Source organism: Oryx dammah, unplaced genomic scaffold (genome assembly GCF_014754425.2).
Source record: "Oryx dammah isolate SB20612 unplaced genomic scaffold, SCBI_Odam_1.1 HiC_scaffold_12, whole genome shotgun sequence".
NCBI lineage: Eukaryota > Metazoa > Chordata > Mammalia > Artiodactyla > Bovidae > Oryx > Oryx dammah.
The window spans coordinates 69,469,019-69,496,734 of NW_024070196.1; the positions used below are offsets into that span (position 1 = coordinate 69,469,019).

A 27,716-nucleotide genomic window follows, 5' to 3' on the forward strand; every position below is an offset into this window, starting at 1 on the left:
GGACTTCTGTCTTCTGATCCTTCTTCCTGCCACTTCTAGAGGCTCCTGTCTCAGGGAGTTTCATGTTTTAATAAGGGCATACTGTTGTTGTTGTTTTTAATTTTTACTAAGGAAACGTTCAGAGACTAGTAAAGTGAACAGTTATCAGGATGTTGCCAATCTTGTTTTATCACTTCTCCCACATTTGAAATTTCGTTGGAGTATTCTGAAACAGATCTCAGATACCCTTTTTTTTTTTAACCTGTAAATATTTCGGCGTGTGTCTCTAACAAGTAAGAATTAAAAAAACAAAAAACAAAACCCAACATGATCACAGTACCTGTGTTACTGGTAACAAAATTCACACTAATTGCTAATATCCTCTGATAGCCAGTCCCTCTCCAGACTTCCCAATTGTCTCAAAAATGCAGTTTGTACAGTTAGTTTGCTTGAGTTGGGATCTGAAGCAGATGCACATGTGGCATTCCATCTTGTGTCCTTTCTGTGACTGTAGAGTGTCTTGCTTTTTCTTCCTCTGGCTCTTTATTTCCTTTATTATGTTTACCTTGCCCTGTCATCCCTGAGTCTCCTGTAAACTGGCGATCGTCTCTGGAGGCCCAATGAGATTTAGATTCGATTTCTGATGCCAGGAGATGTCTCAGCTGGTGCTGTGTGCTTCCTCCTGGATGACCTCAAGTCAAAACTCCATTCTCTGTGACGCGAGCTTCATGGTGGAATGAGGTGGCATCAGACTGAGGGATCGCTTCTCTAAGGTTCTGATCCCAGCACTCTGGCCACGGGAGGACTGTCCATCATTTCTACTGTTTCTTCCTGGAGCTGCTCAGGACAGAGTACCTCCTGCGTCACCTCCCACCCAGAGGTCCCATGGGGGGTTATCGTTACTGGTCTTCCATGTAGCCCGGGCTGGAGACAGTGACTTGGTCTCCTGCCTGCCAGGTCTGTGCGAGAGCGGGAGAGTCACAGCCGGAAGAGCACCAGCTCCTGTGACGTTTCGTCCAGCCCTTCGCTGCCCGGCCGGCCGCTGCCCACGGAGGAGGTGAGGAGCCAGGCCTCCGACGACAGCTCACTGGGCAGGAGCGCCAACATCCTGGTGATCCCGCACCCCATCCTGCACCAGTACGAAGTCAGCAGCTCCCTGGGCTACACCAGCACTCGAGGTCAGAGGGCAGGGCTGGGCAGCCGCCTTAGTCTTCTGTTTCTTTCTTCATTTCGCTACGTCGGGTGTTATCGGCAGCACTCAGCGCTTCACTCTTCGCTGTTCGGATCTCTCTTAGTTGTGGCCCATGTGGTCTAGGTCTCTGGCCAGGGATCAGCTCCAGGCCCCCTGCCCTGGGAGCACAGAGTCTTAGCCACTGGACCACCAGGGGAGGCCCCGGACCCACTTTCTAACCTGGGTGTTTGCTTGGTGGGCATGCGACATTCCCCAGGGCACCTGGTTGTAGGTTTCAGCTCTTTGATCCACTCAGGTTAGGGACCTGTCTGTCATTGGTTGGGACGGCTTGGGTCTAAATAGCGTGCCATCTCCATGCCTGGTCAAGGCTGGATACACTCATTTCCTCATTTTTCCTCCTGTGAATTTATTATTTTTTTAAACACAGTCACATGGATTGCTTATTCATGTTCCAGGCCTCTGCATCAGTGGGAGGGGGTTTCTGTCCACCCAGTCACCTAGGGCCTGGGGTTTCTTCTATCCTGGGACGCCTGGGTCATCAACACAGGTCTCCAGAGTTTCCACAGCAGGGGAGAGGAGAATGGAGATCATGAGTGGATCATCAGTGGTCCAGACCTGCAGGTGGAGCAGGTCACTTCTGCCTGTCTGCTGACTGGAACTGTTCTGTGGCCCCAGTGCAAAGGGGCTGGAAACTGCCCTCTCCTTGTGAGCCTCAGAGGAAAATCAGACGGGTCTAGTGAACTGAACACTTGGGCTGTCTCTGCCAGGGTCCTCCCTTCTGGTCACCGAATACCTACCTGTATTGTTCCTCCCGTATACAGAATACACCCACCCCATCCCCAGAGGAGACAGCTCCATGGAGTCATTGCATCCGGCTCAGAGTCTGGGGTATCCAGGCAATGTGTGGTCCTCCCCATCGGCTTTGGGTGTGGCTTCACTAGGCTAGTAATTTAGGGACCAGAACCTCCTTAAGTGTTTAAAAAGTAAACAAACCCAGTATTCCATTCCTTTATAATTTGGCGATTTCCCTCATTTCCCTCACGTGTGCACCCTCCAAGGTCCTTGTTGGCCTCGGAGGCTCTCCTGCCTAGTCCTGCTTTCCCTGTGACCCTGTGCTTTCTCTCTGTGCTCCCCCCTCATCCCCACGGTAACCGGCAGACGTCCTGGAGAACATGATGGAGCCACCACAGCGGGATTCTAGCGCGCCGGGCAGGTTCCACGTGGGCAGCGCAGAGTCCATGCTGCACGTCCGCCCCGGCGGGTACGCGCCCCAGCGGGCACTGATTAACCCCTTTGCGCCCTCGCGGATGCCCATGAAGCTCACATCCAACAGGAGGCGCTGGATGCACACTTTCCCCGTGGGTAAGTTTTTCTTGGGAGAGAGCCCCGGCCAGGAACTCCTAGTGCGGGCCCGCAGCACCCGCCCCTGCTTGGCCTTCTCTGCACCTGGAGGCAGGGGCCGCCAGGTGTGTCCTCCTTGCCTGACCCGGGCTAAGCCTCCCGGGAGGAGCCCCTGCCTCCTGCGCTGCTGTCTTTCTCTCCCGTGTCTCAGCTGAAGTGTGTGAAACAGAGGCTCCCACGATATTCTCCCTCTCATCATTCCTGGCTGTGCTGGGCCTTCGTCGTTGTGTGCAGGCTTTCTCTAGTTGCGATGAGTCGGGGCTCCTCTCTAGTTGCAGTGTGTGCGCTTCTCATTTTGGTGAATTAATCTTGTGGCTCTCAGGCTCTAGAGCATGGGGTCAGTAGTTGTGGCCTGCAGGATTAGTTGCTGCAAGGTGTGTGGGATCTGCCCAGACCAGAGATTGAACCTGTGTCCCCTGCACTGGCAGGCGGATTCTTATCCACTGCACCACCAGGGAAGTCCCCTGCAATATTCTTAGGCTGAGGCCTCACAGGACAAGCCTTGCTCAGAGAAGGCGATGTCCTGTCTGGGAGCGAGAGGGTTGAGGACATGATGTTCCTCTGTGCTGTGGTTGCCTTTCAGCCTCTCCAGCGCTCATGTCCCAGCAGCAGGAAGAGAGACAGTGTGAGCTGGAGTGTGTGGCTCTGGCTTCTGGGGGGATGATGGGTCAATGGGTCTCTGTCTGGATAGGACCGTCCGGAGAGGCCATTCAGATCCATCACCAGACCCGACAGAATATGGCAGAGCTGCAGGGCAGCGGGCAGAGGGAGCTGACCCACTCCTCCGCGGAGCTGCTGGAGCTGGCGTACCACGAGGCCGCTGGCAGGTGAGGCTGGGCCTGGGGCTCTGGGAGGTGCTGGGGTGATGGCGGAACAGGCTGCCCGGGACACGCCACGCCTGGGAGGCTCGGGGACGTGGTGAGGCTGCAGCAGCGCCCTCTATCAGTCCCCTTCCCTGGGCCCGTTGGCACAGAGAGCCTGGGCTGTTTTGGCCAAAGATGTTTCCCAGGCCCTTGCTTTAGCTTCCGCTTTAATTCAAAACACGCTTTGTCAACCGCAGACATGAGTTACTTCTGATCCTCAGTCAAGGGTGAAAATGAATTCCAGGGCCGGTGGTTCCTGCTGTGTGTTCTGGGCAGTCAGTCTGTGACTTTTGTCATTTTGGTCATTGAGGAATCCCACTGCTGAGTTAATGCTGAAAGCAATGGATCCCGAAAGAATTAGAGTCATGCCTCCACTGCGAATATTTATCTTTTTAATTGTTTTTCATATTTTATTGCATTGTTTAGGATCTCAAAATAACCACTGTATAAGAATTGAGTTAATAGCAATGGGTGACAAATTGCAAATCATAAGATGGGTACTACTGACTTTCAAGTGATATTTTTGATCAAGGACTATTATATATTTCTATATTATTAAAATTTGGCTTGATAAAAAGTAAATAAGTAAAAACAATGGAGACCAAGGCCTGTGTTTATAGAAACAAGTCTTTTTTTTTTTTTTCTGTATTTATTTTTTATTTTTTTTTTTAATTTATTTATTTATTTTTAATTTTTACTTTACAATTCTGTATTGGTTTTGGCATAGATTGACATGAATCCACCACAGGTGTACATGCGTTCCCAAACATGAACCCCCCTCCCACTCCCCTCCCCACAACATCTCTCTGGGTCATCCCCGCGCGTCAGCCCCAAGCGTGTCATATCCTGCATCAGACATAGACTGGCATTTCGATTCTTACATGTTATTATACATGAGAAACAAGTCTTTTTGAACTGGGGTTCTAAATGTGTTACAAGGCATCCAGAGAGAGTCAGCCGAGGAAGAAAGTCATTTAAACCTTGACATGCTCTAGCCTAGGCTATACTGGATCTTCTGTGATGCGTTACTCTTGCAAGGAGCAATCTTTGGCCCCTTTCCAGTCATCCCAGCATCCCATGGGCTGGATGTGGGACACAAGCAGGGCGTGACCCTCTTTACCCGGTTAATGTGATACCTCTGTCGAAGCACCTCACGTCCCGCTGTGGGTATCAGCAGGGGCAGGCTTAGGATGGAGAGGGCAGGCATCTGGCATGGCGATGGGAACGCAGCTGGGGTACCAGGGTGGGAGTCTAGAGCTGGATGCGCTCTGAATCCCGAAGCCTGGCAGCTGTGATGTGGATCTCAGTGTTTGCCAGCCCATGTGGCCAAACGTTCAGGCCTGTTTTTGATGAAAACCCCCCAGAGACAGGGTGAGCAGGATAAAAGAGGTGATGATCCCCATTAAGCCAGGCGGCTGGGCTCTGTTTGTTCTCTGCAGGCACAGCACTTCCCGCCAGCCTGGCGACAGCACGTCCTTCTTGAGCTTCGCTGGGACGGAGGAACTCTCGGTCAGCTTGCTCAGCGGCAGTGGTGCAGGTAACCCGCCCAAGAGACGCTCTGAGCAGGCCCACCCCCGGGAGAGACATGGGGACGGAAAAGCAGGGCCATGTCTATTTCAGGATCATTTCAGCCACAATTTCGGGTGACCTATTTGGAAGCCGTGCTGTATAATGCATGGAATTATAAATGGGCCGCACGTTATGTTTTTAGCTGAGAACATGTTGGTCGGGAACACATTTATCATTGGTCTGTCAGTGAGTCGTGGTTGAGGGCTGCTTATGAGATCACTATTGAGGGCTGCACCAGGCCTGGAAGCTTTCAATTATATGTGGAAGGAGACCCCCCCCACCCCCATAAAAATGATCAAAGACCCAGAGGGAGCAGTGTGGTTTGAGATTAGAGAAGAGAAGGGTGGCCTTGTTGCTTACAACAGGGGTCTCCAGCCTCTGGGATCTAATGCCCGATGGTCTGAGGTGGAGCTGATGTAATGGAAATAAAGTGCCCAATAAATGTAATGTGCTTGAATCATCTCAAGACCATCCCCCTCCCTCCCCAGTCCATGGAAAAAGTGTCTTCCACAAAACTGGTCCCTGGGGCCAAAAAGTATGAGGACCACTGGCTTACAGAAGTGGATAGGCACCTCAGATGCGAAGGGGTGGTATTTGGTCAGGAGGAGAGTTAGAAGGTGAGGGATTCTAAGTGCAGGGAGGGTAGGAGCTTTTATTGATACAGGCTTTATGCTTTTTGGAAGCACTTGTTATCTGATCATTCCTGTAGGGAGTAAGTCGTTAAATACATTTGACACACGTAGCAACTTAACACCCAGAGATGTGGAGGCGTTATTCTGGTCTCTCCAGCCAGCAGCCAGCTGTCCTGCTGTTTCTGTGCTGAGGTGTGTGCAGCTCTCTGTGACCCCGTGGACTGTAGCCCGCCAGGCTCCTCTGTCCATGGGATCCTCCAGGCAAGAGTACTGCAGTGGGTTGCCATGCCCTCCTCCAGGGGGTCTTCCTGACCCAGGGGTCAAACTCGCCTCTCTTATGTCTCCCACATTTGCTACTGTTTCTGATTTCTGCACTATTCAGAGAGCCTTTACAGGGGTAGGGGAACATGAGTTTAGACGGGTGGCAGATTTTGGAAAGCCTCAAAGGATAGATAGTATACCAAATGAATACGGAAAACATTAAAACTGAAAGAAACAATGAAGTTACTATCTCACGTCTTCGTTTTCTGTAAGTTAACTTGCCTTTCTGAAACTTGACTTGAGGAAGACAACGAAATTGAAATTTTATAAAATTAGTTAATAAAGTTGCGGGTGGATTCAGCTAGTGATGTTTCTGGCGGCCTAACCTTGTTTTAGAAAAGGCAGAGGAACCAGAGATCAAATTGCCAACATCCGCTGGATCATGGAAAAAGCAAGAGAGTTCCAGAAAAACATCTATTTCTGCTTTATTGACTATGCCAAAGCCTTTGACTGTGTGGATCACAAGAAACTGTAGAAAATTCTGAAAGAGATGGGAATACCAGACCACCTAACCTGCCTCTTGAGAAATCTGTATGCAGGTCAGGAAGCAACAGTTAGAACTGGACATGGAACAACAGACTGGTTCCAAATAGGAAAAGGAGTACGTCGAGGCTGTCTATTGTCACCCTGCTTATTTAACTTATATGCAGAGTACATCATGAGAAACGCTGGACTGGAAGAAACACAAGCTGGAATCAAGATTGCCGGGAGAAATATCAATCACCTCAGATATGCAGATGACACCACCCTTATGGCAGAAAGTGAAGAGGAACTAAAAAGCCTCTTGATGAAAGGGAAAGAGGAGAGTGAAAAAGTTGGGTTAAAGCTCAACATTTAGAAAACGAAGATCATGGCATCTGGTCCCATCACTTCATGGGAAATAGATGGAGGAACAGTGGAAACAGTGTCAGACTTTATTTTCTTGGGCTCCAAAATCACTGCAGATGGTGACTGCAGCCATGAAATTAAAAGACGCTTACTCCTTGGAAGAAAAGTTATGACCAACCTAGACAGTATATTCAAAAGCAGAGACATTACTTTGCCGACTAAGGTCCGTCTAGTCAAGGCTATGGTTTTTCCTGTGGTCATGTATGGATGTGAGAGTTGGACTGTGAAGAAGGCTGAGCGCTGAAGAATTGATGCGTTTGAACTGTGGTGTTGGAGAAGACTCTTGAGAGTCCCTTGGACTGCAAGGAGATCCAACCAGTCCATTCTGAAGGAGATCAACCCTGGGATCTCTTTGGAAGGAATGATGCTAAAGCTGAAACTCCACTTTGGCCAGCTCATGCGAAGAGTTGATTCACTGGAAAAGACTTTGATGCTGGGAGGGATTGGGGGCAGGAGGAGAAGGGGACGACAGAGGATGAGATGGCTGGATGGCATCACGGACTCAATGGACGTGAGTCTGAGTGAACTCCGGGAGTTGGTGATGAACAGGGAGGCCTGGTGTGCTGCGATTCATGGGGTCGCAAAGAGTCGGATATGACTGAGCCACTGAACTGAACTGAACTGAAGGCTTGGAAACTGGATTGGCAGTGAGAGAATTCCTAAAGTATCGTAATTATTTCCTTCCTATTTCTAGTCCATCTTTCCGTCATTGATTTTGAATGAGAAGACATGTTGAATAAAAGTTTAGGGCTAAGATCCTTTCGATCCCTGTGCTTGGGGGCTGAAAATGTTACTTGGCTGCCAGGCTCTTGTAAAGTACCTTCAGAATATGATAAAGGCAAGGGACCTCCCTGGCAATCTAGCGGTTAAGAATCTGCCTTGCAGTGCAGTGGATGTGGGTTCAATCTGCAAAGCAACTAAGCCCGTGCCCACGACTAGAGAGCCCATGTGCTGCAACAGAAATATCCCACGTGACGCAACCAAGACCCTATGCAGCCAAATAAATATTAAAAGAAAAGAACTTCAAAAAAAAAAGAATATGGTAAAGGCAATGTTTCTATTGTTTTGCTAAAAGGAGCCACTTTATAGGAACCCAGAGTTTGACCTTCCCAGCTGTTCGGGGTCAAGCTGTACAAAGGAAGGCTGCTCTGGGGCTTACGGACCGCACTTAGAGCAAGTTTCCTGGCAGCCTGAAGCAGGGGAACCACGGGTTCAGGTGGTAACTGCTTCAGGATTTTCCCAGGGTGGACATGGAGTGTGATTCTGGGCCTGGGGGAGGCAGGTCTCATACACCCATTGGTTCCTCAGAAGATGAGTCTTGGAACTATAAAATCTGCTCTGGAGAAAAGAGGGAAGTTTCAGTGAAATCCTTATTTAATGACTGGTGTGGAAGGTTCTCTCTCTCTTTTTTAAAAACTATAACTGGTCAGAACTTTTTTGCAAAATGAGCCTCACTGAAACAGATTCTTTTTATCTTTTCATAGATGTGAATCCTCGGACCCAGAATAAGGATTCTCCAGAGGACAGTGTGTCTACCTCTCCAGACCCAAGTAAGAGGGAGCGACTGATGGAGGGAGGTGGAGGTGTGGGCTGGATGGTCAAGGCACTGAGGGGGAGCAAGAGGGAGCCGTGTTTGGGGGAGAACAGCCTGGACGTTCAGGTCTCAGGTGCGAGAAGGCAGTGTGGTGAGGGAGAGTCTGTAGCTTGTCTGATGGAAAGGGAGCGGCGGGGAGGCCGCACGGGAAGGGTGGCCATATTCCCAGCGCTGGCCTTGGCTCTGAGGTGCCTAACAGTGGCTGTGGGGAGAAGTCGGAAGGAATGAGACTTGAAGCTGTTTACATCCCTGCAGTTGAAGTGTGTGTCTGGGTTGCGTTTACATTGATCATCCTTGTCTGTTGAAATAGCTGAACATCTAAATATCAGGAATAGCAAAAGACCAGAAAAAGAAACTCTACTGCTTGATCACCGTTGCTTTACCTCACTGTGACCAATGGATGTATGTACATCACCAAATCTTTTTTGTCCCCACTTTTAAGTAACTTAGCAATCATTTTACTAGTTCTCCAGGTCTGGCATGCTAGTCATTTTTCATGTCAATATCAAACATATTACTATATTGTGATTTGGATAATCATGTCTATTGGTGGCCTTTTGGGTGATTTCTATTTTTTTTTTTTTTAATAGCATATAATGCATGGTGCCATGGGTGTATTTTTTTCTCTTGGTTCAGATCCTTGGAATATATTCCAAAGAATAGTTGGCAGATTGATTATTTTCTAGAAAGCTGCCAGCCTTGAATAGATCAGCCTGTTTCTCCTCTGCAAGCCCAGCACTGGATTTTGTCATCTGTGTTTGTCACTGCGTGGTTCTGAGCTGGAACCACCTCAGAGGTTTTGGCAGGGCCTGGAGATACTGGAGGTGGAAAAGAGGCCACCCAGATTCTTTACCCAGGGAAACAGCAGCAGCATCCAGCTAAGAACTGGGAGCTTTTCTCACCATGGGGTTTGAAGTCTCCATGTGTACCTGTGGACCCCGTTTCTAAAAGGTTTTTATAGTCCTGAGGGTCAGGGAACTGGCAAGGGCCAGAACGGTGTAAGAAGGCACAGCAATAGAGAGCCTTGTATTTCCGGCCGCCCCGTGGGGGCTCCATTTGGCGCCCACCTTCTGCTGCTGATTCTAACCGGGAAGCTCACACAAGCTCACCCTCATTTGCCATATGGGAAACTGGGGTGCCAACTAGGGTGCTGTGAACAGGGTTTGTTGTTTTTTATTGAAGTGTAGTTGATTGACAATGTTGTGCAACTCTGCTGTACATCAGAATGACTCAGTTACACACATATATACATTCTTTTCTTTCTATTCTTTTTCATCATGGCTTATTACAGGTATTTAATATAGTTCCCTGTGCTATACATGAGGACCTTGCTGTTGATCCATTCTAAATGTCGTAGTTTGCATCTGCTAACGCCAGACTCCCAGTCCATTCCTCTCCCTTCCGCGCTTCCCTTTTGCTGTGTTTTGAGTTCTTGGGGTATTAAGGAGTTGACAAGGCCTGTATAGAGTCAGACTCATAGACTCAGAGAGTGCAGGGTCCCAGGGGAAGGTGGGCAGGGTGCGGGGGGTTGCTAGTTGGTGGACGTAAAACTTGGGTCCTCGTGAGATGAGTAAGGTCTCTAGAGGCCTGCTGCATGGCACTGTCCCAGGTTTAAGCATACTGAATTGTACACTTGAAAATTTGTTAAGGAGGTAGATCTCAAGTTCAGTGCTCTTACCACAATAAAATAAAATTCAGACCAACCAACCGGAAGTCACCCCAGGACCTGGAGTGGAGACCATGGAGTTAGGCTTGTTGCAGGTCAGGTCATCTTCCCCAAAGCCTTGTGGCTGCGCGTGGGGCATGTTTCCCGCTGGGACTCAGCTTGAAAGTCTTCCTGGCCCCTGGCCCCCAGGCTCAGGGACACTGTTTCCCTGGGGGCATGTTGGTCACTTTATGGAGGAAAGATCCCTGAGCAGAGAGGCTTCTGGTCCTATGATCTTGGGGGGATTCAGCTCAGCCAGGTGTTTAAAGGGGTCGATGACGGTGCCACACCTGCTCAGAGGAGGGGTGTCAGGGACAGCAGGCGGAAGGCCTAGGAGCCACGGGAGATGAGGCATGTGAGGGTCTCACTGGGGACACAGAGCCTGAAGCGTGGAGTATATCTGCTTCTCATTGTTCCCTTGTATGGAGATTTGAAAAACAATGTTCACTTATTTGACTGAAGAAGCTAACTGCCCCCCTGCGTTAACTCAGTTATTCTCAGCAAGGAATATTCTGCTCACTGGGGCACATGTGGCCGTATCTGTAGACACCGTTTGTTTTTACAACCAGGTGATGCCACTGGCATCTAGTGAGTAGGGACTGGGAGGCTACTCACATCCTGCAGTGCCCAGGACCACCCTCCATGACAGAGAATTATCCTGACCAGAGTAGGTCTCATGCCCCGAGGTGAGGAAGCCCTGCTTCACCAAAGCGCAGGCGATCTCTGACCAACCCACAAGGTTGGGCTCGCTCTGCCATGACAGCTCTCATTTCTAGATTGTTAAACTCCAGCTCCTAAAGTTCCAGCCTCGTAACTTTCCCAGACGTCCTCCCTTGACTCCTCTTCCTGCCCTGATGGATCTGTGACTTACTTTTCAATCCTGAGTTCTGCTCCCCTGTGCTGTTTGCTCCAGAATCAGCTGCACACCCCTCTTATCCCCACTCGGCCCCTCTGCCGCCTCGGGGAGGCTCCCAGCCTGAGCCTCTCTTCCGCTCTCAGGACATTGATTTGCTTCGATGTGTAACTCTGCCTGGCCTGCCCCTGCCGTAACCTCACTGGACTCACGGCTGCAGCTCACGATCAGCAGAAAATGAAAAGTGTCAGCTGCGACTCCCATTTGCATGGTGGGATCGGATAAGCACTGCGTTGTCTAACAGCCTCTGTTTCTCTCTCTTTCTCCCTCCCCGCTCCCTTTCTCTCTCCCTCCCTTTCCTGGCAATTTGATCACCTGTCACGCCGCCCTTCTCCTCCCCACTCCCCACCCACATCCCACACCTGCCTGGTGACCTCACTACCTTCCTCCCTGTTCACACGAGGCAGTTCTGACGCTGTCTGCTCCCCCTGTAGTGCCAGGCTTCTGTTGCACAGTTGGTGTGGACTGGAAGTCACTCACGACTCCCGCGTGCCTCCCCCTCACCACGGACTACTTCCCCGACCGCCAGGGCCTACAGAACGACTACACCGAGGGCTGCTACGATCTTCTCCCAGAGGCTGACATCGACAGGTCAGTGACAGAGAGAAGGTGCCTGGCTTTTGCTTCTCCCAAGACTGGTTTGCAAACCTTCCGTTTCACACACCACCACGGAAGGGCTCACGGGGATGGAGCTGAGGACTGGCGACTCTGTCACTGTGCTCCTGGCATGTCCTCTGAACGCCGTCTCTCTTTTCAGGAGGGACGAGGAGGGCGTGCAGATGACGGCCCAGCAGGTATTTGAAGAGTTCATCTGCCAGCGGCTCATGCAGGGTTACCAGATCATCGTTCAGCCCCGTGCACAGAAGCCCAGCCCTGCTGCCCCACCGCCACTCAGCAGCAGCCCACTCTACAGCCGGGGTGAGGTTCCACTGCGGACCTTGAGTTTTCTCCTCTACTCAATTTGTGCAGACAAGTTCTTAAGATAGTAGGGAGTACATACACTTAAAGTCATTGTCTTTCAACACACATTTTTTTTGATCTAGTAATTTCATATGTTTATGTATATATATTCATATGTTTATGTATACTGATATATAACATATTAATGCATCTATATAATGGCATATTTATACAGATATTCTCTGTTGTATTGCTTACCCATTTTTTTTTCCCTTTAAAATTTTTACTTTATACAAGAATTAACATCTTCTCCGGGTTCAGACTTATCTTAAAACTCTCTTTAATCTCCAACTCTCCTTTTAAGGAAGAGGGTATGCCTAAGTTCAGCAATGTTCCAGCCTGGCTTGAGCAGTACCTTGGGTCCTAGGTGGCTGAGCAGGGTCGAACTGTCAAACTACAGTGTGAACATTCCCGTCCCAGAGGCCTGGGTTTATTTCTTGCACAGTGCCTGACACAGTAGGTCCTCTAATGTTACCTGACCCTGAAGTTTATGTTTGTTCTCCCCTCCTTCCCTATTGTCACTGCAGCGCATTGCAGCTCAGTGACTTGAAGCCAAGATGGGTCATCCGTGAGTGGCAGAGGCGAGTGAGTACAGAGACTCAGTGGTGCTGGCTGAGTTTGAGCTGGACTCTGGAGGTCTCTCCTGAAACAAGTCCAGCAGCGAGAAGTACATGTGGGGGCCTGGAACCAGAGAGCGGCCGTCACTTCCTGGAGCTATCACTGAGCATCTGTTCGCCCCCTGCTTCCTCCTTGTAGCTAATGAGCACCCCACCCTGCTCCCTAGGCAGCCAGAACCAAACCTCAGGCCAGCTTTGGTTCCATTAAAGCTCCTCCAGTCAGAGGATCAAAGAAGCATGGACCTGTCAACGGAGGCTTAGTGGTCCTTGCGTCCAGGCCCCATTGCTCACCATGACGCTTTGGGTTCCTCTGGGTTTTTTCTAAAAGCCTCTTGTGATATGTATCACGTCATGCTGCCTTCTCATATTATAGACTCTACTGATAACCTTTCTGATAACTTCAGCTTCATCTTATTATCGTCCACCGTGGAAGCGACTGTGCCTTGGGTAGGAGCCTGGGTCTGTGAACTTACGCTGGGGCTCGTTCATTCATTCATTCCTTACGTCATGCGTCATTATTTCACACGCTCATTCATCACTTTACTCACTCCGCTTACTCATTCATTCCTTATTTCACTCATTCATTTGCTCATTAGTTCACTCATTTTATTACGTCACTCATTCATTCACTCATTATTTCAGTAGTTCACTCATTCACTCACTCATTCATTAGTATTTTTGAAGCTCCTGCTCTATAAGACAAAATAACATTAGTCAAACTATGAAATACAATTCCATGTTATGATAAAGACCTTGAAAGAAAAATCAAAATGCTTGCCCGAGATTATTTAATATGGGATTATTTAATATGGGATTTAGTCTGGAGAGTCAGGGGCGACTTCTTTGAGGAGGTGATGTTTGAGCTATGACCTGAAACCCATGCAGGAGTTTTTAGTGTGAGAGGAGAGGAGTGGAGGGCAGAGCATGCTAGGTAGCAGGATTAGTGTGTGCAAAGGCCCTGTGGCTGGAGACCTCTGAGACTTTCTGGGCACCTAAAAGACGAGTATGGGGAGTACCATGAGCAAGCCAGCAATGTGGCCAAAGACATCAGGAGACCCAGGCTGCACAGACCACGTGAAGGGTTTTGTTCCTACCCTAAATACAGTGGTATGAATTCCCCTTTCATGTTAGTGGTCCCATCGAGGTTGCCTTTCTCTGAACAGGCACTTTATAAGGTGCTACTGAAAATACAAACATGAACGAGATTTGGGCCCTGGCCTCCTGGAACTTTTTCTTTGTCAGGGAGTGAGACACACACACGCAAGGAGCTATATCCAGGGTAGAATTCACCATTGATGGGGTCTGATAGCTTTCTGAAGAAGGTGGCACTTGATGGTGACCTTAAACAATCTTTAGGAATTTGATGGTGAGAAGGCAGAGACGAGATGGAAGAGAAAGCAGAAGAAGCAACAGGAGCAGATGTTTGGAGAAGGAAATTTGAGCAAATAATTAAGTGGTTCCTTTTTTTTTTGGCTCCACTGCATGTGGGGTCTTAGTTCCCCGACCAGGAATTGAACCCATGTCCTCTGCAGTGGAAGCACAGAGTCCTAACCACTGACCTGCCATGGCAGTTCCCAATAACTGATCCTTTAAGTCTGAAACATGGTGTAGCAGAGTGGGCGTCGTGGGCTGGGTTGGCTGCCCCAGGGCCGAGGGTCTCAGATGCCAGGTGGCAGCTTGTGCCTGAGAAGGGCGGGGTTCCATTCCAGACAGTTAGCATCCAGCTTAGAACTTCCTTCACAGAGGACGACGCATCAGGTTGTTCAGCCTCCAGTGTATCATCTGGAGGCTGTCGGCACCCCTGACTCCAACCCCCTGCTGGCTGGTTCAGTAACAGAAGAATCTTCCACCTTCAGGACTTTTTCTTTTTTTTCAACCAAGAGTATTTCTTTTCCACAAAACTGTCAAACTGAAAGTCTTGCCTCTTTTGTCTCTCCTTTTCTGAATCTATGTGGAACAGAAGCAATTGCCTTTTAAAGGAAGGACCCTCAACCAGATGCAGGAAATTCTTTTCTTCCTTATTAGGCCTTGTGTCCCGAAACCGCCCGGAAGAGGAAGACCAGTACTGGCTGAGCATGGGCAGAACTTTCCACAAAGTCACACTGAAAGACAAAATGATCACAGTGACCCGCTACCTTCCCAAGTGAGTCCTGGCTGTTAAACATTTTCAGCTTCTGTCCTAGATCTTGTCCACCTGCCAAGTGATGTTTATAACACATACTGTCCACATACTGAGTTACATGTATATTCAAACTGGGGAGATTGAGTGAGTAGTTGTTGTTTTAGAGTTACTATTTTGTTTCCCAGAGGTTTTTTTTTTTTAATTTTTATTTATTTATTTTTGGCCCCACTGGGTCTTCATTGCTTTGCAAGGGCTCGTTGAGGCCAGCAGGGGCTGGGTTGGTGTCTGGGCTAGTTGCTGTGTGCAGGCTTCTCATTGCAGTGACTTCCTTTGTTGCAGAGCACACGCTCTAGGTGCTTGGGCCCCAGTAGTTGGGGCGCATGGGCTTAGTTGCTCTGCTGCATGTGGAATCTTCCTGGACCAGGGATCTAACCAGTGTCCCCTCCATTGGCAGGCGGATTCCTATCCACTGCACCACCAGGAAAGTCTGCTTTCCAGGGTTGTGTTTTATGGTTGCAGCTCACCTATTTCTGAAAGGGATTTGATTCAGCTTACAATGTTTAGCATGAGTCTTAACACTCCCATTAAAAACAAAGAATATGATAGAAGAATAAGAAGGGTTCAGTTCAGTAGCTCGGTCGTGTCCAACTCTTTGCAACCCCATGGACTGCAACACACCAGGCTTCCCTGTCCATCACCAAATCCCGGAGTTTACTCAAACTCATGTCTGTTGAGTCAGTGATGCCGTCCAACCATCTCATCCTCTGTCGTCCCCTTCTCCTCCTGCCTTCAATCTTTGCCAGCATCAGGGTCTTTCCAAGGAGTTAGTTCTTCGCATCAGGTGGCCAAAGTGTTGGAGTTTCAGCTTCAACATCAGTCCTTCCAATGAATTCAGGGCTGATCTCCTTTAGGATTGACTGGTTTGATCTCCTTGCAGTCCAAGGGACTCTCAAGAGTCTTCTCCAACACCACACTTCAAAAGCATCAATTCTTCAGCGCTCAGCTTTCTTTATAGACCAACTCTCACATTCATACATGACTACTGGAAAAACCATAGCTTGATTAGACGGACTTTTGTCAGCAAAGTAATGTCTCTGCTTTTTAATATGCTGTCTAGGTTGGTCATAGCTTTTCTTCCAAGGAGCAAGCTTCTTTTAATTTCATGGCTACAGTCACCATCTGCAGTGATTTTGGAGCCCCCAAAAATAAAGTCTCTTACTGTTTCCATTGTTTCCCCATCTATCTGCCATGAAGTGATGGGACTGGATGCCATTTATTTTCTGAATGTTGAGTTGTAAGCCAGCTTTTTCACTCTCCTCTTTCTCTTTCATCAAGAGCCTCTTTAGTTCTTCTTCACTTTCTGCCATAATGATGGTGTCATCTGCGTATGAGGTTATTGATATTTCCTCCGGCAATCTTGATTCCAGCTTATGCTTCATCCAGCCCAATGTTTCTCATGATGTACTCTGCATATAAGTTAAATAAGCAGGGTGACAATATACAGCCTTGACATACTCCTTTCCCAATTTGGAACCAGTCTATTGTTCCATGTCCAGTTCTATCTGTTGCTTCTTGACCTGCATACAGATTTCTCAGGAGGCAGATCAGGTGGTCTGGTATTCCCATCTGCTGAAGAATTTTCTACAGTTTGTTGTGATCTACACAGTCGAAGGCTTTGGCATAATCAATACAGCAGAAGTAGATGATTTTCTGGTTTAAAAACTGAGAAATCTCCATTACCAGTCCCCTGAGATGAGTTGGTTACTGTGGTTGAATGCCAAGTATATTGAGAAAGAAAAGGTACAGAAGAGTTGGTGGATATCCTTGTTTGGACCTTTGTCTTTCAGGTACCCGTACGAGTCTGCCCAGATCCACTACACCTACAGCCTCTGCCCCTCCCACTCCGATTCAGAGTTTGTCTCCTGTTGGGTGGAATTCTCACATGAGCGACTGGAGGAGTACAAGTGGAATTACTTAGATCAGTACATCTGCTCTGCCGGCTCCGAGGACTTCAGGTCAGAGAGCCCGAGTTGGCTTCCTACCATCGTGGCCTGCCACATGTCTATAATTTAATGCCTCTGTCCTTCCTCCTGATTGTAAAATGAGGACATTTTTAGGAAAAAAAAAAAATGGAGAGAAAAACACATCTGGATTGGGTTAAAAACTCAGTGATGAGATGGACGGGAACGATCACACAGTAGTTTGAATGTACTGAGTGCCACTGAATGTGCCCTTAAAGATCATTATAATGGTAAATGTTGTTACATGTATTTTACCACATGGAACAACAAACAGCAAAAGAAACCCTGGTGAAGATGTGCCCTTTGGTGGGATGTCCGTGCTCTTCACATCTTCCTGACTGCTTGTAACTTTTTTTTTTAATTGAGGTATAGCAGATTTATAATGTCATGTTAATTTCTGCTTTACAGCACAGTGGTTCAGTTATATATGTACTTTCTTTTTTTAATATTCTTTTCCATTATGGTTTATCCTGTGAAAGTGAAAGTGTAGTCACTCGGTTGTGTCCGACTCTTTGCAACCCTTGGGCTGTAGCCCACCAGGCTCCTAGAATACTGGAGTAGGTTGCCATTCCTTTCTCCAGGGGATCTTCCCCACCCGGGAATTGAACCTGGGTCGCCTGTATTGCAGACAGATTCTTTACCATCTAAGCCAGCGAAGAAGCCTCCCCTCCATGGTTTATCCTAGGATTTTTAAAAGTCTTTTTTTAGCCTTATTGAGGTATAATTGACAAGAGTAGTATATATGTAAGGTGTAGAGTGTGACGGTTTCATGTAAATGTACATTTTTTTCTTTTTTTTTTAATTGGAGTATAGTTGGTTTATAGTGCTGTGTTAGTTTCAGGTATCCAGCAAAGTGAACATATACATACACATATACATATGCATATGTCTGCCCTTTTTTAGATTCTTGTCTCATACAGATCGTCACAAAGTCCTGAGTGGGATTCCTCCTGCTGTACAGTAGGCTCTTACTCGCTATCTAGTTTATACATGGTGCTTTAGTCTCTCAGTCGTGTCCGACTCTGTGCGACCCCGTGGTCTGTAGCCTGCCAGGCTCCTCTGTCTGTGGGATTTCCCAGTCAAGAATACTGGAGTGGGTTGCCATTTCCTTTTCCAGGGGATATTCCCGGCCCAGGGATCGAACCCGGGCCTCCTGCATTACAGGCAGATTCTTTACCAACTGAGCCACCAGGGAAGCCCTATTTAGCTGCAGTTCATGGGGTCGCTGAGGGTCGGGCACGACTGAGCGACTTCCCTTTCACTTTTCACTTTCATGCATTGGAGAAGGAAATGGCAACCTGCTCCAGTGTTCTTGCCTGGAGAATCCCAGGGACAGAGAGCCTGGTGGGCTGCCATCTGTGGGGCCGCACAGAGTCGGACACGACTGAAGTGCCTCAGCAGCAGCAGCAGCAGCGGCGGCAGCAGCAGCGTGTATATGTCGATCCCAATCTCCCAGTTTGTTCCTCCCCACTCTCTTTCCTCCTTGGTAACTGGTTAAGTTTGTTTTCTATGTCTGTGACTCAGTTTGTTTTGCTCATTTGTGCCATTCTTTCAGATTGCACATTTAAGTGATATCATATGATATTTGTCCTTCTCTGACTTACTCCACTCATTGTGATAATCCATGTCGCAGTAATGGCAGTATTTTTTTTTTAATTGGAGGCTACTTTACAGTATTGTGGGTTTTGCCATATATTCACATGACTCAGCCATGGGTATACATGTGTTCCCCATCCTGAACCCCACTCCCACTTCCCTCCCCATCCCATCCCTCAGGGTCATCCCAGTGCACCAGCCTTGAGTGCCCTGCTTCCTGCATCGAACCTGGACTGGTGATCTGTTTCACATATGATAATATACTTGTTTCAGTGCTATTCTCTCAAATTATCCTACCCTTGCCTTCTCCCAGAGTCCAAAAGACTGTTCTACACATCTCTGTCTCTTTTGCTGTCTCACATACAGGGTCACTGTTACCATCTTTCTAAATTCCATATGTATGCATTAGTATACGGTACTGCTGTTTTTCTTTCTGACTTACTTCACTCTGTGTAACAGGCTCCAGTTTCATCCACCTCATTAGAACTGATTCAAATGCATTATTTTTAATGGCTGGGTAATATTCCTTTGTGTATATGTACCACAGCTTTTTTATCCATTCCTCTGCTGATGGACATCTAGGTTGCTTCCCTGTCCTGGCTAGTATTTCATTCTCTTTTATGATCACAGGCTACTGAATATAGTTCTCTGTGCTGTGCAGTAGGACCTTGTTGTATATGCATTCTCTACATAAAAAGCTTTCTGATGTCTTGTTTTTAACTTTTCATTTTTATGCGTGATTTATGGTTGTGATGATAAAAGGCTGCCATGACACTGGGCCTGGGTGCACAGAAGCATTCCAGCGTCTCTGGGGTAGAAGGGAAGAGCAGCCTTGGAGGTCTTCCCTTGGAGCCTGCAACCTCAGATGGGCACGTGCTCCCAGGCAGAAGGACCCTCCACACCCCACTCTGGAGGTGGGGGTGGGGGTGGGGTACTGAGATGGATGCACCTCACTGGAGGTGCTTCTGTCACCGGCTTGGCCTCACCACCGCCTTCTTTCCCACTGTATCCCTCGGCAGCTTAATCGAGTCCCTGAAGTTCTGGAGGACACGCTTCCTGCTGCTGCCGGCCTGCGTCACCGCCACCAAGCGCATCACGGAGGGAGAGGCGCACTGCGACATCTACGGGGACCGTCCGCGGGCCGACGAGGAGGAGTGGCAGCTCCTGGACGGCTTCATCCGCTTTGTGGAGGGCCTGAACCGCATCCGACGGAGGCACCGCTCGGACCGCATGATGCGGGTGAGGCCCCGGGGCCCCTCGCGGGCTGCGCCGGGTGTGGGCTGCAGGGACCCCCTCCTCTCGCGTCCGCGGCCCCTCCCCGGCCAGTTCTTTACCCCACAGCCACCCAGGGATTATCTTCAGTCCAGCAGAGTGGGTTCTCCTTCAGTGTAGGATGAAATGGTTGGTGGTCAGGGAAGCAGGGGAAATCTCCCCACCCGAGGACAAAGCCCTCCAGGAGCTCCCTGCAGGGTTCCCAGCGTCAGGCACAGCTGCCTGTGTGCCCTGGTGCCGGATTGCTCAACAGCAGCCGCGTCACTTCAGGCACTTGCAGAGTTTTCCCGCAGCCGTGGGCCTCCTTTCAGTGAGGCACTCCCCAGTGAGGATGCTGAGGCTTGTAGGGGTGACGGGAGGATGTGTCTGAGGACACCCAGCTAACAAAGGGCTGGTCTGGGATGGCTCGGCCCCTGTGCATGCCTGTGCGCCAGTGCACACAGGTCTCTGAGTTTTATGAGTGTATAGCTTCATGTCACCACCATCACTGCCACGGTCAGGACGCAGAAGAGTTCCATCACTCCAAGGAAAGCTCTCCCAGCACCGTTAGAGTCGCACCACCCCTCCATCTCCAGCCCTGGTGGACACTGGTCTGTTCTCCATCACTCTACAGTTGTCTTTTCCAAACACCCTATAAGTGGAATCATACAGCACATGATCTCTCCTGCCTGTGGGGACTCATCCAACTTGTCGCTTGACTCCACAGTCCATTCTTTTCCATTGCTGAGCAGTGTTTCATCATCAGTCGTGTTTTTACTTTTTGTTTTTAACCTCAAGTTCAGCTGTCTTCTGTACACAACATCATTTCCAGGAGAGCTGTGTAGTGGAAAGAACCTCAGTTTTGGAGTCAGTCAACTGGACATGGAACAACAGACTGGTTCCAAATAGGAAAAGGGAGTACTTCAAGGCTGTATATTGTCACCCTGCTTATTTCACTTATATGCAGAGTACATCATGAGAAATGCTGGGCTGGAAGAAGCGCAAGCTGCAATCAAGATTGCCAGGAGAAATATCAATCACCTCAGATATGCAGATGACACTACCCTTATGGCAGAAAGTGAAGAGGAACTAAAAAGCCTCTTGATGAAAGTGAAAGAGGAGAATTAAAAAGTTGGCTTAAAGCTCAACATTCAGAAAACTAAGATCATGGCATCCAGTCCTATCACTTCATGGGAAATAGATGGGGAAACAGTGGAAACAGTGGCTGACTTTATTTTTCTGGGCTCCAAAATCACTGCAGATGGTGACTGCAGCCATGAAATTAAAAGACGCTTACTCTTTGGAAGGAAAGTTATGACCAATCTAGACAGCATATTCAAAAGCAGAGACATTACTTTGCCGACAAAGGTCCATCTAGTCAAGGCTATGGTTTTTCCAGTGGTCATGTATGGATGTGAGAGTTGGACTATAAAGAAAGCTGAGCGCTGAAGAATTGATGCTTTTGAAGTGTGGCGTTGGAGAAGTCTCTTGAGAGTCCCTTGGACTGCAAGGAGATCCAACCAGTCCATTCTGAATGAGACCAGTCCTGGGTGTTCTTTGATAGGACTGATGCTGAAGCTGAAGCTCCAATCCTTTGGCTACCTGATGTGAAGAGCTGACACATTGGAAAAGACCCTAATGCTGGGAAAGATTGAGGGCAGGAGTAGAAGGGGATGACAGAGGATGAAATGGTTGGATGGCATCACTGACTCTATGGACATGGATTTGGGTGGACTCCAGGAATTGGTGATGGACAGGGAGGCCTGGCGTGCTGCAGTTCACCAGTCGCAAAGAGTCGGAGGGGACTGAGTGACTGAACTGAACTGAACTTCACTTTTCTGAGACTTAGTTTCTTTTTCCATAATGTAGATGTTACATTGTTTACTTCCTCAAACTGTGATAAGAGTAAAATGTAAGTAAACCGCCTCAAGGAGGCAGTTTATTTTGAGCCTGACAGCTACTTGGGACTTCTGGTTTGAGTAAAATGCTGTTTCCTGGCATTTCCGGCTCCTGGGTCTCATCCTCCTGGACTGTACTGATGGATTCCCAGAACCTGAGGCACAGCGGACACAGCAACATCTGATGGCCTATTTCCTTCTCTCTACTCTAGAAAGGGGCCGCCATGAAAGGCTTGCAGATGGCCGGGCCCATCCCCACGCACTCCCTCGAGTCGGCCGGACCCCCAGTTGGGAAGAAAGGAACCTCAGCTCTGTCTGCCCTGCTGGAGATGGAGGCCAGTCAGAAGTAAGTGCCCAGTGGAGGGAGACACCTCCCTGCCCCGCAGGCCCGGGTGTGGTGAAATGTTGGTGCTGTCTGCCAAGGAGCCAGTAATTGACAAAAGACAGGCAGGTGAGAAGAAAGGTTCATACATGGTAAGTGTTGAATGTCATGAAATAGGCCAGAATTTATAAACTTGAAGTCTGGAGCTTGATTTGAAATACAGGTACAATTGGTTTGGTCCACAATGTTTTTCTTTTGGTTGTTGTTGGTTGATTTTTTGTTTGTCTTTACTTTTAATAGACTTTTCTGTTTTTAATTCAGTTTTAGGTTCAAGGCACAATTGAGCGGAAGGTACAGAGGGGTCCCATATACAGCCTTCCCCACACAGCATCCACGCCCCTCACTGAGCAGCCCATTTGGTGCAACTGATGGGCCCAGAGTGCCCCGTTTATTTACATCGAGCTTCACTCTTGGTGTTGCACATTCTGTGGGTGTGGTGGTGGTTTAGTCTGGTCATAATTCGTGTCTGACTCTTTGCAATCCCATGGACTGTAGCCCACCAGGCTCCTCTGTCCATGGGTATAGATAAACTTACAATGACGCATAGCCACCATTAAAGAGTAGTTTCTCTGCCCAAAAAATACAGAATATTTTTAGAATATTTGAGCCAATTTTTTTGTTTGTTTGTTTGAAGAGTTCATATAAAAATCTTGACTTCTGGGGCCTGGAGGTCCAGTTGTTAAAACTTTGTGCTTCCACTGCAAGCGGCATGGACTCAGTCCCTGATTGGGAAACTAAGATCACACGTGCTGCACAGCCAAAATAAATAAATAAGTAAATAGTAAAAAAAAAAAAAACAAAAACAAAAAAACCTTAAAAAAAAAACCTTAATTTCTTAGTGAATTCCTATATGAAAAAATAGCTAACATATACCTACATGATGCGTGGTTATATGAAAAATATAGACAATGTCATACAAAGGTATGTTACATATAATATGTAATATTTGCTCTGCTTGAGCTAGTGGAGACTCAGTTAGCACTGGGTCCCCATTCAAGCCTGCCCACGGTGGATGGGCTGGCACTTTAGGTGGGCTTGTGCCCTGGTTCACTGTGGAGCCCTCGCATCCTCTGTGCTTGCACTTGACTTGGTCCCTCAGTCCGCCACCTGACCAGCTTCTCTAGGCGTTAGAGTGTGTGGTCCCTTCATGAAGAGAAGGCGCTGCAGCTCTCAGGACCCCAGAGGGATCCCATCTTGCTTTGGGATGTGGGATTTAAGATGTCTTTGTCGGAAGGGATGCATTTATTCCTGGGGAGGTGGGACTTGGGGGAAAAGGAGAAAACATTGCCACAAGCCTTAACCCCCCCCACCCTTCCAGCCAGATCAAGTCCACTCTGTGCTCCCCAGCATCTGTCCCGTGGGCTGGGGTGTCCGAGCCTTGCCTGCAGGAGCCCACAGATGTTGAGCTTTCAGAAGGTAATGTGAATGAGCTTGTGGCCCAGCGGGAGATACAGCTGCAAAGACAGCGTGGGAAGTCAGACTCGAAGCTGTTCCGACATGTTCCCATAGCAAGAGCGGTCGTTTGAAAGTTTCTTTATTTTAATGTAAAATTTCAAACATTAAAAAAAAAAAAAAGATTCACATAATAAATCCCCATTTACCCATCACTCAGCTTTAATGATTGTTAACTCAGGGCCAGTCTTGTTTCATTTATATCCTACTTCTCTTCCTTTTTATTTCTTATAAAACCCCAGACAGCTCATCTCTTCCTCTATAAGATTTCAGTGTGCGTCTCTGAAAGATAAGTATCACCTAAGAAGTCACAGCAGTTCCTTAATATCGTGAAATATTCATGCAGCATCTTTGGCAGAAGTGGTGTTTTCAGAGATGGGTCCTGCATATGGGAAGGCCTGGTGGATGGGCTCAAGAGGCAGAGGCCTCTCTGGTCCAGGTGAGAGGCAACAGAGGCTGGAGGCGAGGATGGGGTAGAGAGAAAGGGATACAGGGGGGAGGGAAGAGAGTGGCCAGGGTGACGGTGGGGGGTGGGGGGCAGGCAGATGACAGGCAAAGCTGGGATAGGTCAGGCCCATGATTGAGGGTGCTGGGGCCTCCAGAAACTCTGACCCAGGAAAGACCCCACAACTCTGCCTGCAGATTGTTCCTTAGCTAATCGCAGACCTTTCCCGCTGGAAAAAAAGAACAAGGAACATATGTTGCTGGGAGGGGTGTGAAGCTGGGGGCGGGGGAATCTTATTTTAATGTGTCAGTGAGTCATTGTTCCAAGCACTCCATGGAGCCTCTTTCTGCTCAGATGGAAAGAGGAGGGATGTCTTGGGGTGACAGTGTCCCCTGATGTGTGGGAGGCGCTAAGCTGACCCCACAGCAGGAGGCAGAACAGGGCGCCCTGAGATGTATTTTGCCCCAGATGGCTGCTCCCAGGCGACGTGGTGCCTCTTCTCAGAGCTGGAGGCCGAGCAGAGGGAGCCAGGCCTTTATGTAATATTTGCTCTCGTGGTGTTTTTTACCTTGTGCTTTTCTGTATTTTTTGCTACACCAAGCAGATCCAGTTTTATTATGGAAAACTGTGTTGCAGCAATATGAAGAAGAGCTTTAGAAGCTTCACCTGTAGTCCTGCCATCTTATCACATGTGTCGGTTTCCTCCGGTTCCCCTGAGTCTTTGCCTGGAGGCGCTCACGTGGCGTCAGGCTCTCACGGGAGGCAGCGGCCACGGGAGAAGGGCTGTGGGCAGTCTGGGCTCCGTGGCTTCTGTCTGATGGAGAGAAACTGACATCTGGGAGTCAGAGCAGGGCGTGAGCCCACATGGCAGTCGTCGTGGCCTCTGGGAAGAAGGCAGTGTGCCCCATGCGTGTCTCATGTGTGGGTGTGCACAGCATAGCAGTTTTTTTTGGTGGTGTCCCTTCCCCTGAGCTGAGGAGCCTCCAAGGGCAAGGATAGGTCCTAGGTGTCGCTGAATCCCCAACCCCTGGTCCATAGGTCAGCACGTAGATGGCAGCTCAGTACACGAGAGTTGTCACGCGCATCAGACGACGGAACCCAGGGGAATGGCCACGGCTCCCAGGAAGTATAGGAGGACGTCCCAGTGTGTGTTTGTGGACAAGGCCCAGAGGAACACGCCATGATGTGATGCAGAGACGGCACAGTGTACGGGACTCAGGCAGAGCTGAACTCTTCGTATATGAATCACCCCTCAGAGTAGCCAAGCGACTGGCGTGGGGAGGTGTCTGTCTCTCCAGTATTCAAGCTAATGGGTCCAGGGGGAGCGCTCGAACATCACCACGTGTGGGCTCCTATGCGCTTACGGATCTAGCAGAGGTCACCAGTGACCGCTCACATCGCCAGACGCCGAGGCCTCCAAATAGAAGCACACAGCATGCTTGAGAAGTTCCTGCCCATCCAGCCTAAATATGCTCAAACCTCTAGGTATAATTTCTAGTTCTCAGGAAGTGCTGGGTGCAGAGGAGCTGGGTAAACAATAAAGGGATGTGATGAGCACATCCAGATGGTAAATTTACTAGACCAGTGGGCTCCTTTCTCCCACAGATAAATTGCAGGATATGGAGAGATGAAAAGAAAATGCTCAAGAGACATGACTGACTGCAGCGTAGGGACCTTAACTGCATCCAGCAAACACACTGTAAAGAATTTTTTTGGAGACAATTAGAGAAATGATACTAGAAAATTTTTAAAAATTTAAGTGTGTTGATGGGATTGTTATTCTTTTATTTTCTTCTAGAGATGCAATACACACTGAAGTGTTTATAGATGAAATAATAGCATATGTGAGTTTTGCTTCCAAATAATCGGGGTGGGTAGGTATAGATGGGACAAGATTGGCTCCATCATAAATGATCCTGGGGTCCAGGTAGATCATGAGTTTGATTACATTATCCTGGATTTTCATATGGGTTTGAAAATTTTCCATGATAAAAACCAAAAAGAGAGAGTATAGCAGGTTACTATGGAAACCAGTTTTTAATCTCCGATATGAGTTCACCTCCCCATCAGTAACAGACATGTCAGAATTTAAGACGAGAGAAATGTCCCGAATTGGTTTCCCGGGGGAGGGAGAGGGCAGAGGACCAAGGGAGAGGCCCGCTGCAGGAAAGGCCGCTGATGCCTCCAGTCTCCCCCTGGAAGTGAGCCCAGCTGGACCAGGGCCAGGCGTTTACACCCTTTCGTTGTCCCCGGGCAGCCTGGGGAGGGGCATGGCCCCCCTGGAGGGCTGCTGGGGGCCGCCGGACCACACGGCAGCTCCCGATGCAGTGCGGCCGCGAGGGTCTGGGCCTGACAGTGCCCACCGCGAGCAGGCTGTGTCACAGTAACGACCGAGCATTTAAGACTGGGCTGTGAGCCTCCTGGAACTTGCCACATAAAGAGTCAGCGATAGAATAAAAGTCTAATTTGGGGGCTCGTTTGAGTTACAGTCTGTTATTGTTTAGTCGTTAAGTCATGTCTGATCCTTTTTGTGACCCCCTGGACTGACCCGTCACCAACTCGATGGACATGAGTTTGAGTAAACTCCGGGAGTTGGTGATGGACAGGGAGGCCTGGCGCGCTGCAGTCCGTGGGGTCGCAAAGAGTCAGACACGACTGAGCGACTGAACTGAGCTGAACTGAATGGACTGTAGCCTACTAGGCTCCTCTGTCCATGGGATTCTCCAGGCAAGAATACTGGAGTGGGAAGCCATTCTCTTCTCCAGGGGATCTTCCCAACCCAGGGATCAAACCCAGATCTCCCACGTTGGCAGGTGGATTCTTTACCACTGAGCCACCTGGGAAGCCCTAAGTTACAATGACTCATGGTTTATTTTAGAAAAATAAATGTGAAAGTAGGCGTTTATGGACTCCAGAACCAAGATGGGAGGAGATGGCGTAAGAAAACCATAGCTGTCTTGTGTCCGAGATAATGCCTGTTATGCGCGTGGCTCTTTTTAGGCGGTGGGGAGGGATTAAGTGTGTGCATTCGCAAGATTAACAAATCTTCAAAATGTGTAAAGAGTTGACATGGTCCACCCTATTTAGTTGTGCTGAACAGTAACACAGCCCTAATTTTCAGAGTGTGCTTCTGGTGGTCTATTTAATAAAAACTGAGGAAAAGCTCTGTCCCAGAGAGTTGAAAGCATGGTGTTCACGGATGGAGTGACTCAAACCCTGTCACTTGCCTTTTCAAAGGAATATGTAAACCCTAAGCTGTGCCAAGATACTTTTATTTACTCATTTATTTTTGGCTGTACTGTGTGACATGCAGGATCTTAGTTCTTCCACACGGGATTGAACCCACATCCTCTGCATCTTAACCACTGGACCACCAAGATGCTTTTAAAATTGAGCTATTTTCTGATTTTCGGTGGCAGCTGGCAATAATTCTGGACAGTGAATGAAATTAAGGGCACAAGGTCTGAGGAGAAACCAAGGGAAAAGCATGTTTCAGAGATGACGGCCCTAGAGCAGCCTTGGGCTCGTCGTGGCCGACACTGGTCCTTCCCCAGGCTCTGAGCAGAGCCGCCTGTGTGTGTTTCGTCCTCTCAGGTGCCTGGGCGAGCAGCAGGCAGCGGCACACGGGCTCAAGAGCTCCGCCCCGCCGGCCGAGAGCGCCGCTGTGGCCATGACTCCCACCTACGTGGACAGCCCGCGAAAGGTAAGGAGCCCCTCGGACGGGCAGGGGCCCAGCGTGTGCACTCGGGGCCTCGCCGTGGGAGGTAGCGCACAGCCCGCGGAGCCAGATCCAAGTGTGCTGAGGAGTCGGTGAACCCTTGGTAGCGTCACTGTGTTGATGGCGGGACTTGTAAGGAAGCTGACTACCTGGAAAGCAGGTGTATTAATCAGTCAGGTTAATTGGGTCAGTCGAGA

General features: G+C 48.8%; 1 protein-coding gene and 1 non-coding gene across 5 annotated transcripts in view; one reads left to right on the top strand and one right to left on the bottom strand.

The window, feature by feature from the left end:
* Positions 1–27,716, top strand: part of DEPDC5 (DEP domain containing 5, GATOR1 subcomplex subunit) — a 72,923-nt gene that overhangs the window by 25,647 nt on the left and 19,560 nt on the right. For 2 of the 4 annotated variants that reach the window (XM_040251149.1, XM_040251151.1), the window contains exons 21-32: positions 937–1,157; positions 2,330–2,533; positions 3,264–3,399; positions 4,875–4,972; positions 8,330–8,395; positions 11,465–11,648; positions 11,815–11,975; positions 14,660–14,777; positions 16,604–16,771; positions 19,393–19,612; positions 21,735–21,868; positions 27,396–27,504. In XM_040251149.1, coding sequence (XP_040107083.1) covers positions 937–1,157; positions 2,330–2,533; positions 3,264–3,399; positions 4,875–4,972; positions 8,330–8,395; positions 11,465–11,648; positions 11,815–11,975; positions 14,660–14,777; positions 16,604–16,771; positions 19,393–19,612; positions 21,735–21,868; positions 27,396–27,504 — 1,819 coding nt within the window. The remainder of the gene's footprint in view (positions 1–936; positions 1,158–2,329; positions 2,534–3,263; positions 3,400–4,874; positions 4,973–8,329; positions 8,396–11,464; positions 11,649–11,814; positions 11,976–14,659; positions 14,778–16,603; positions 16,772–19,392; positions 19,613–21,734; positions 21,869–27,395; positions 27,505–27,716) is intronic. The other 2 variants (XM_040251150.1, XM_040251152.1) reach the window with 1 other exon arrangement.
* TRNAY-GUA lies at positions 17,901–17,972 on the bottom strand. The gene has a single exon. It is a non-coding gene; the product is annotated as a tRNA-Tyr (tRNA).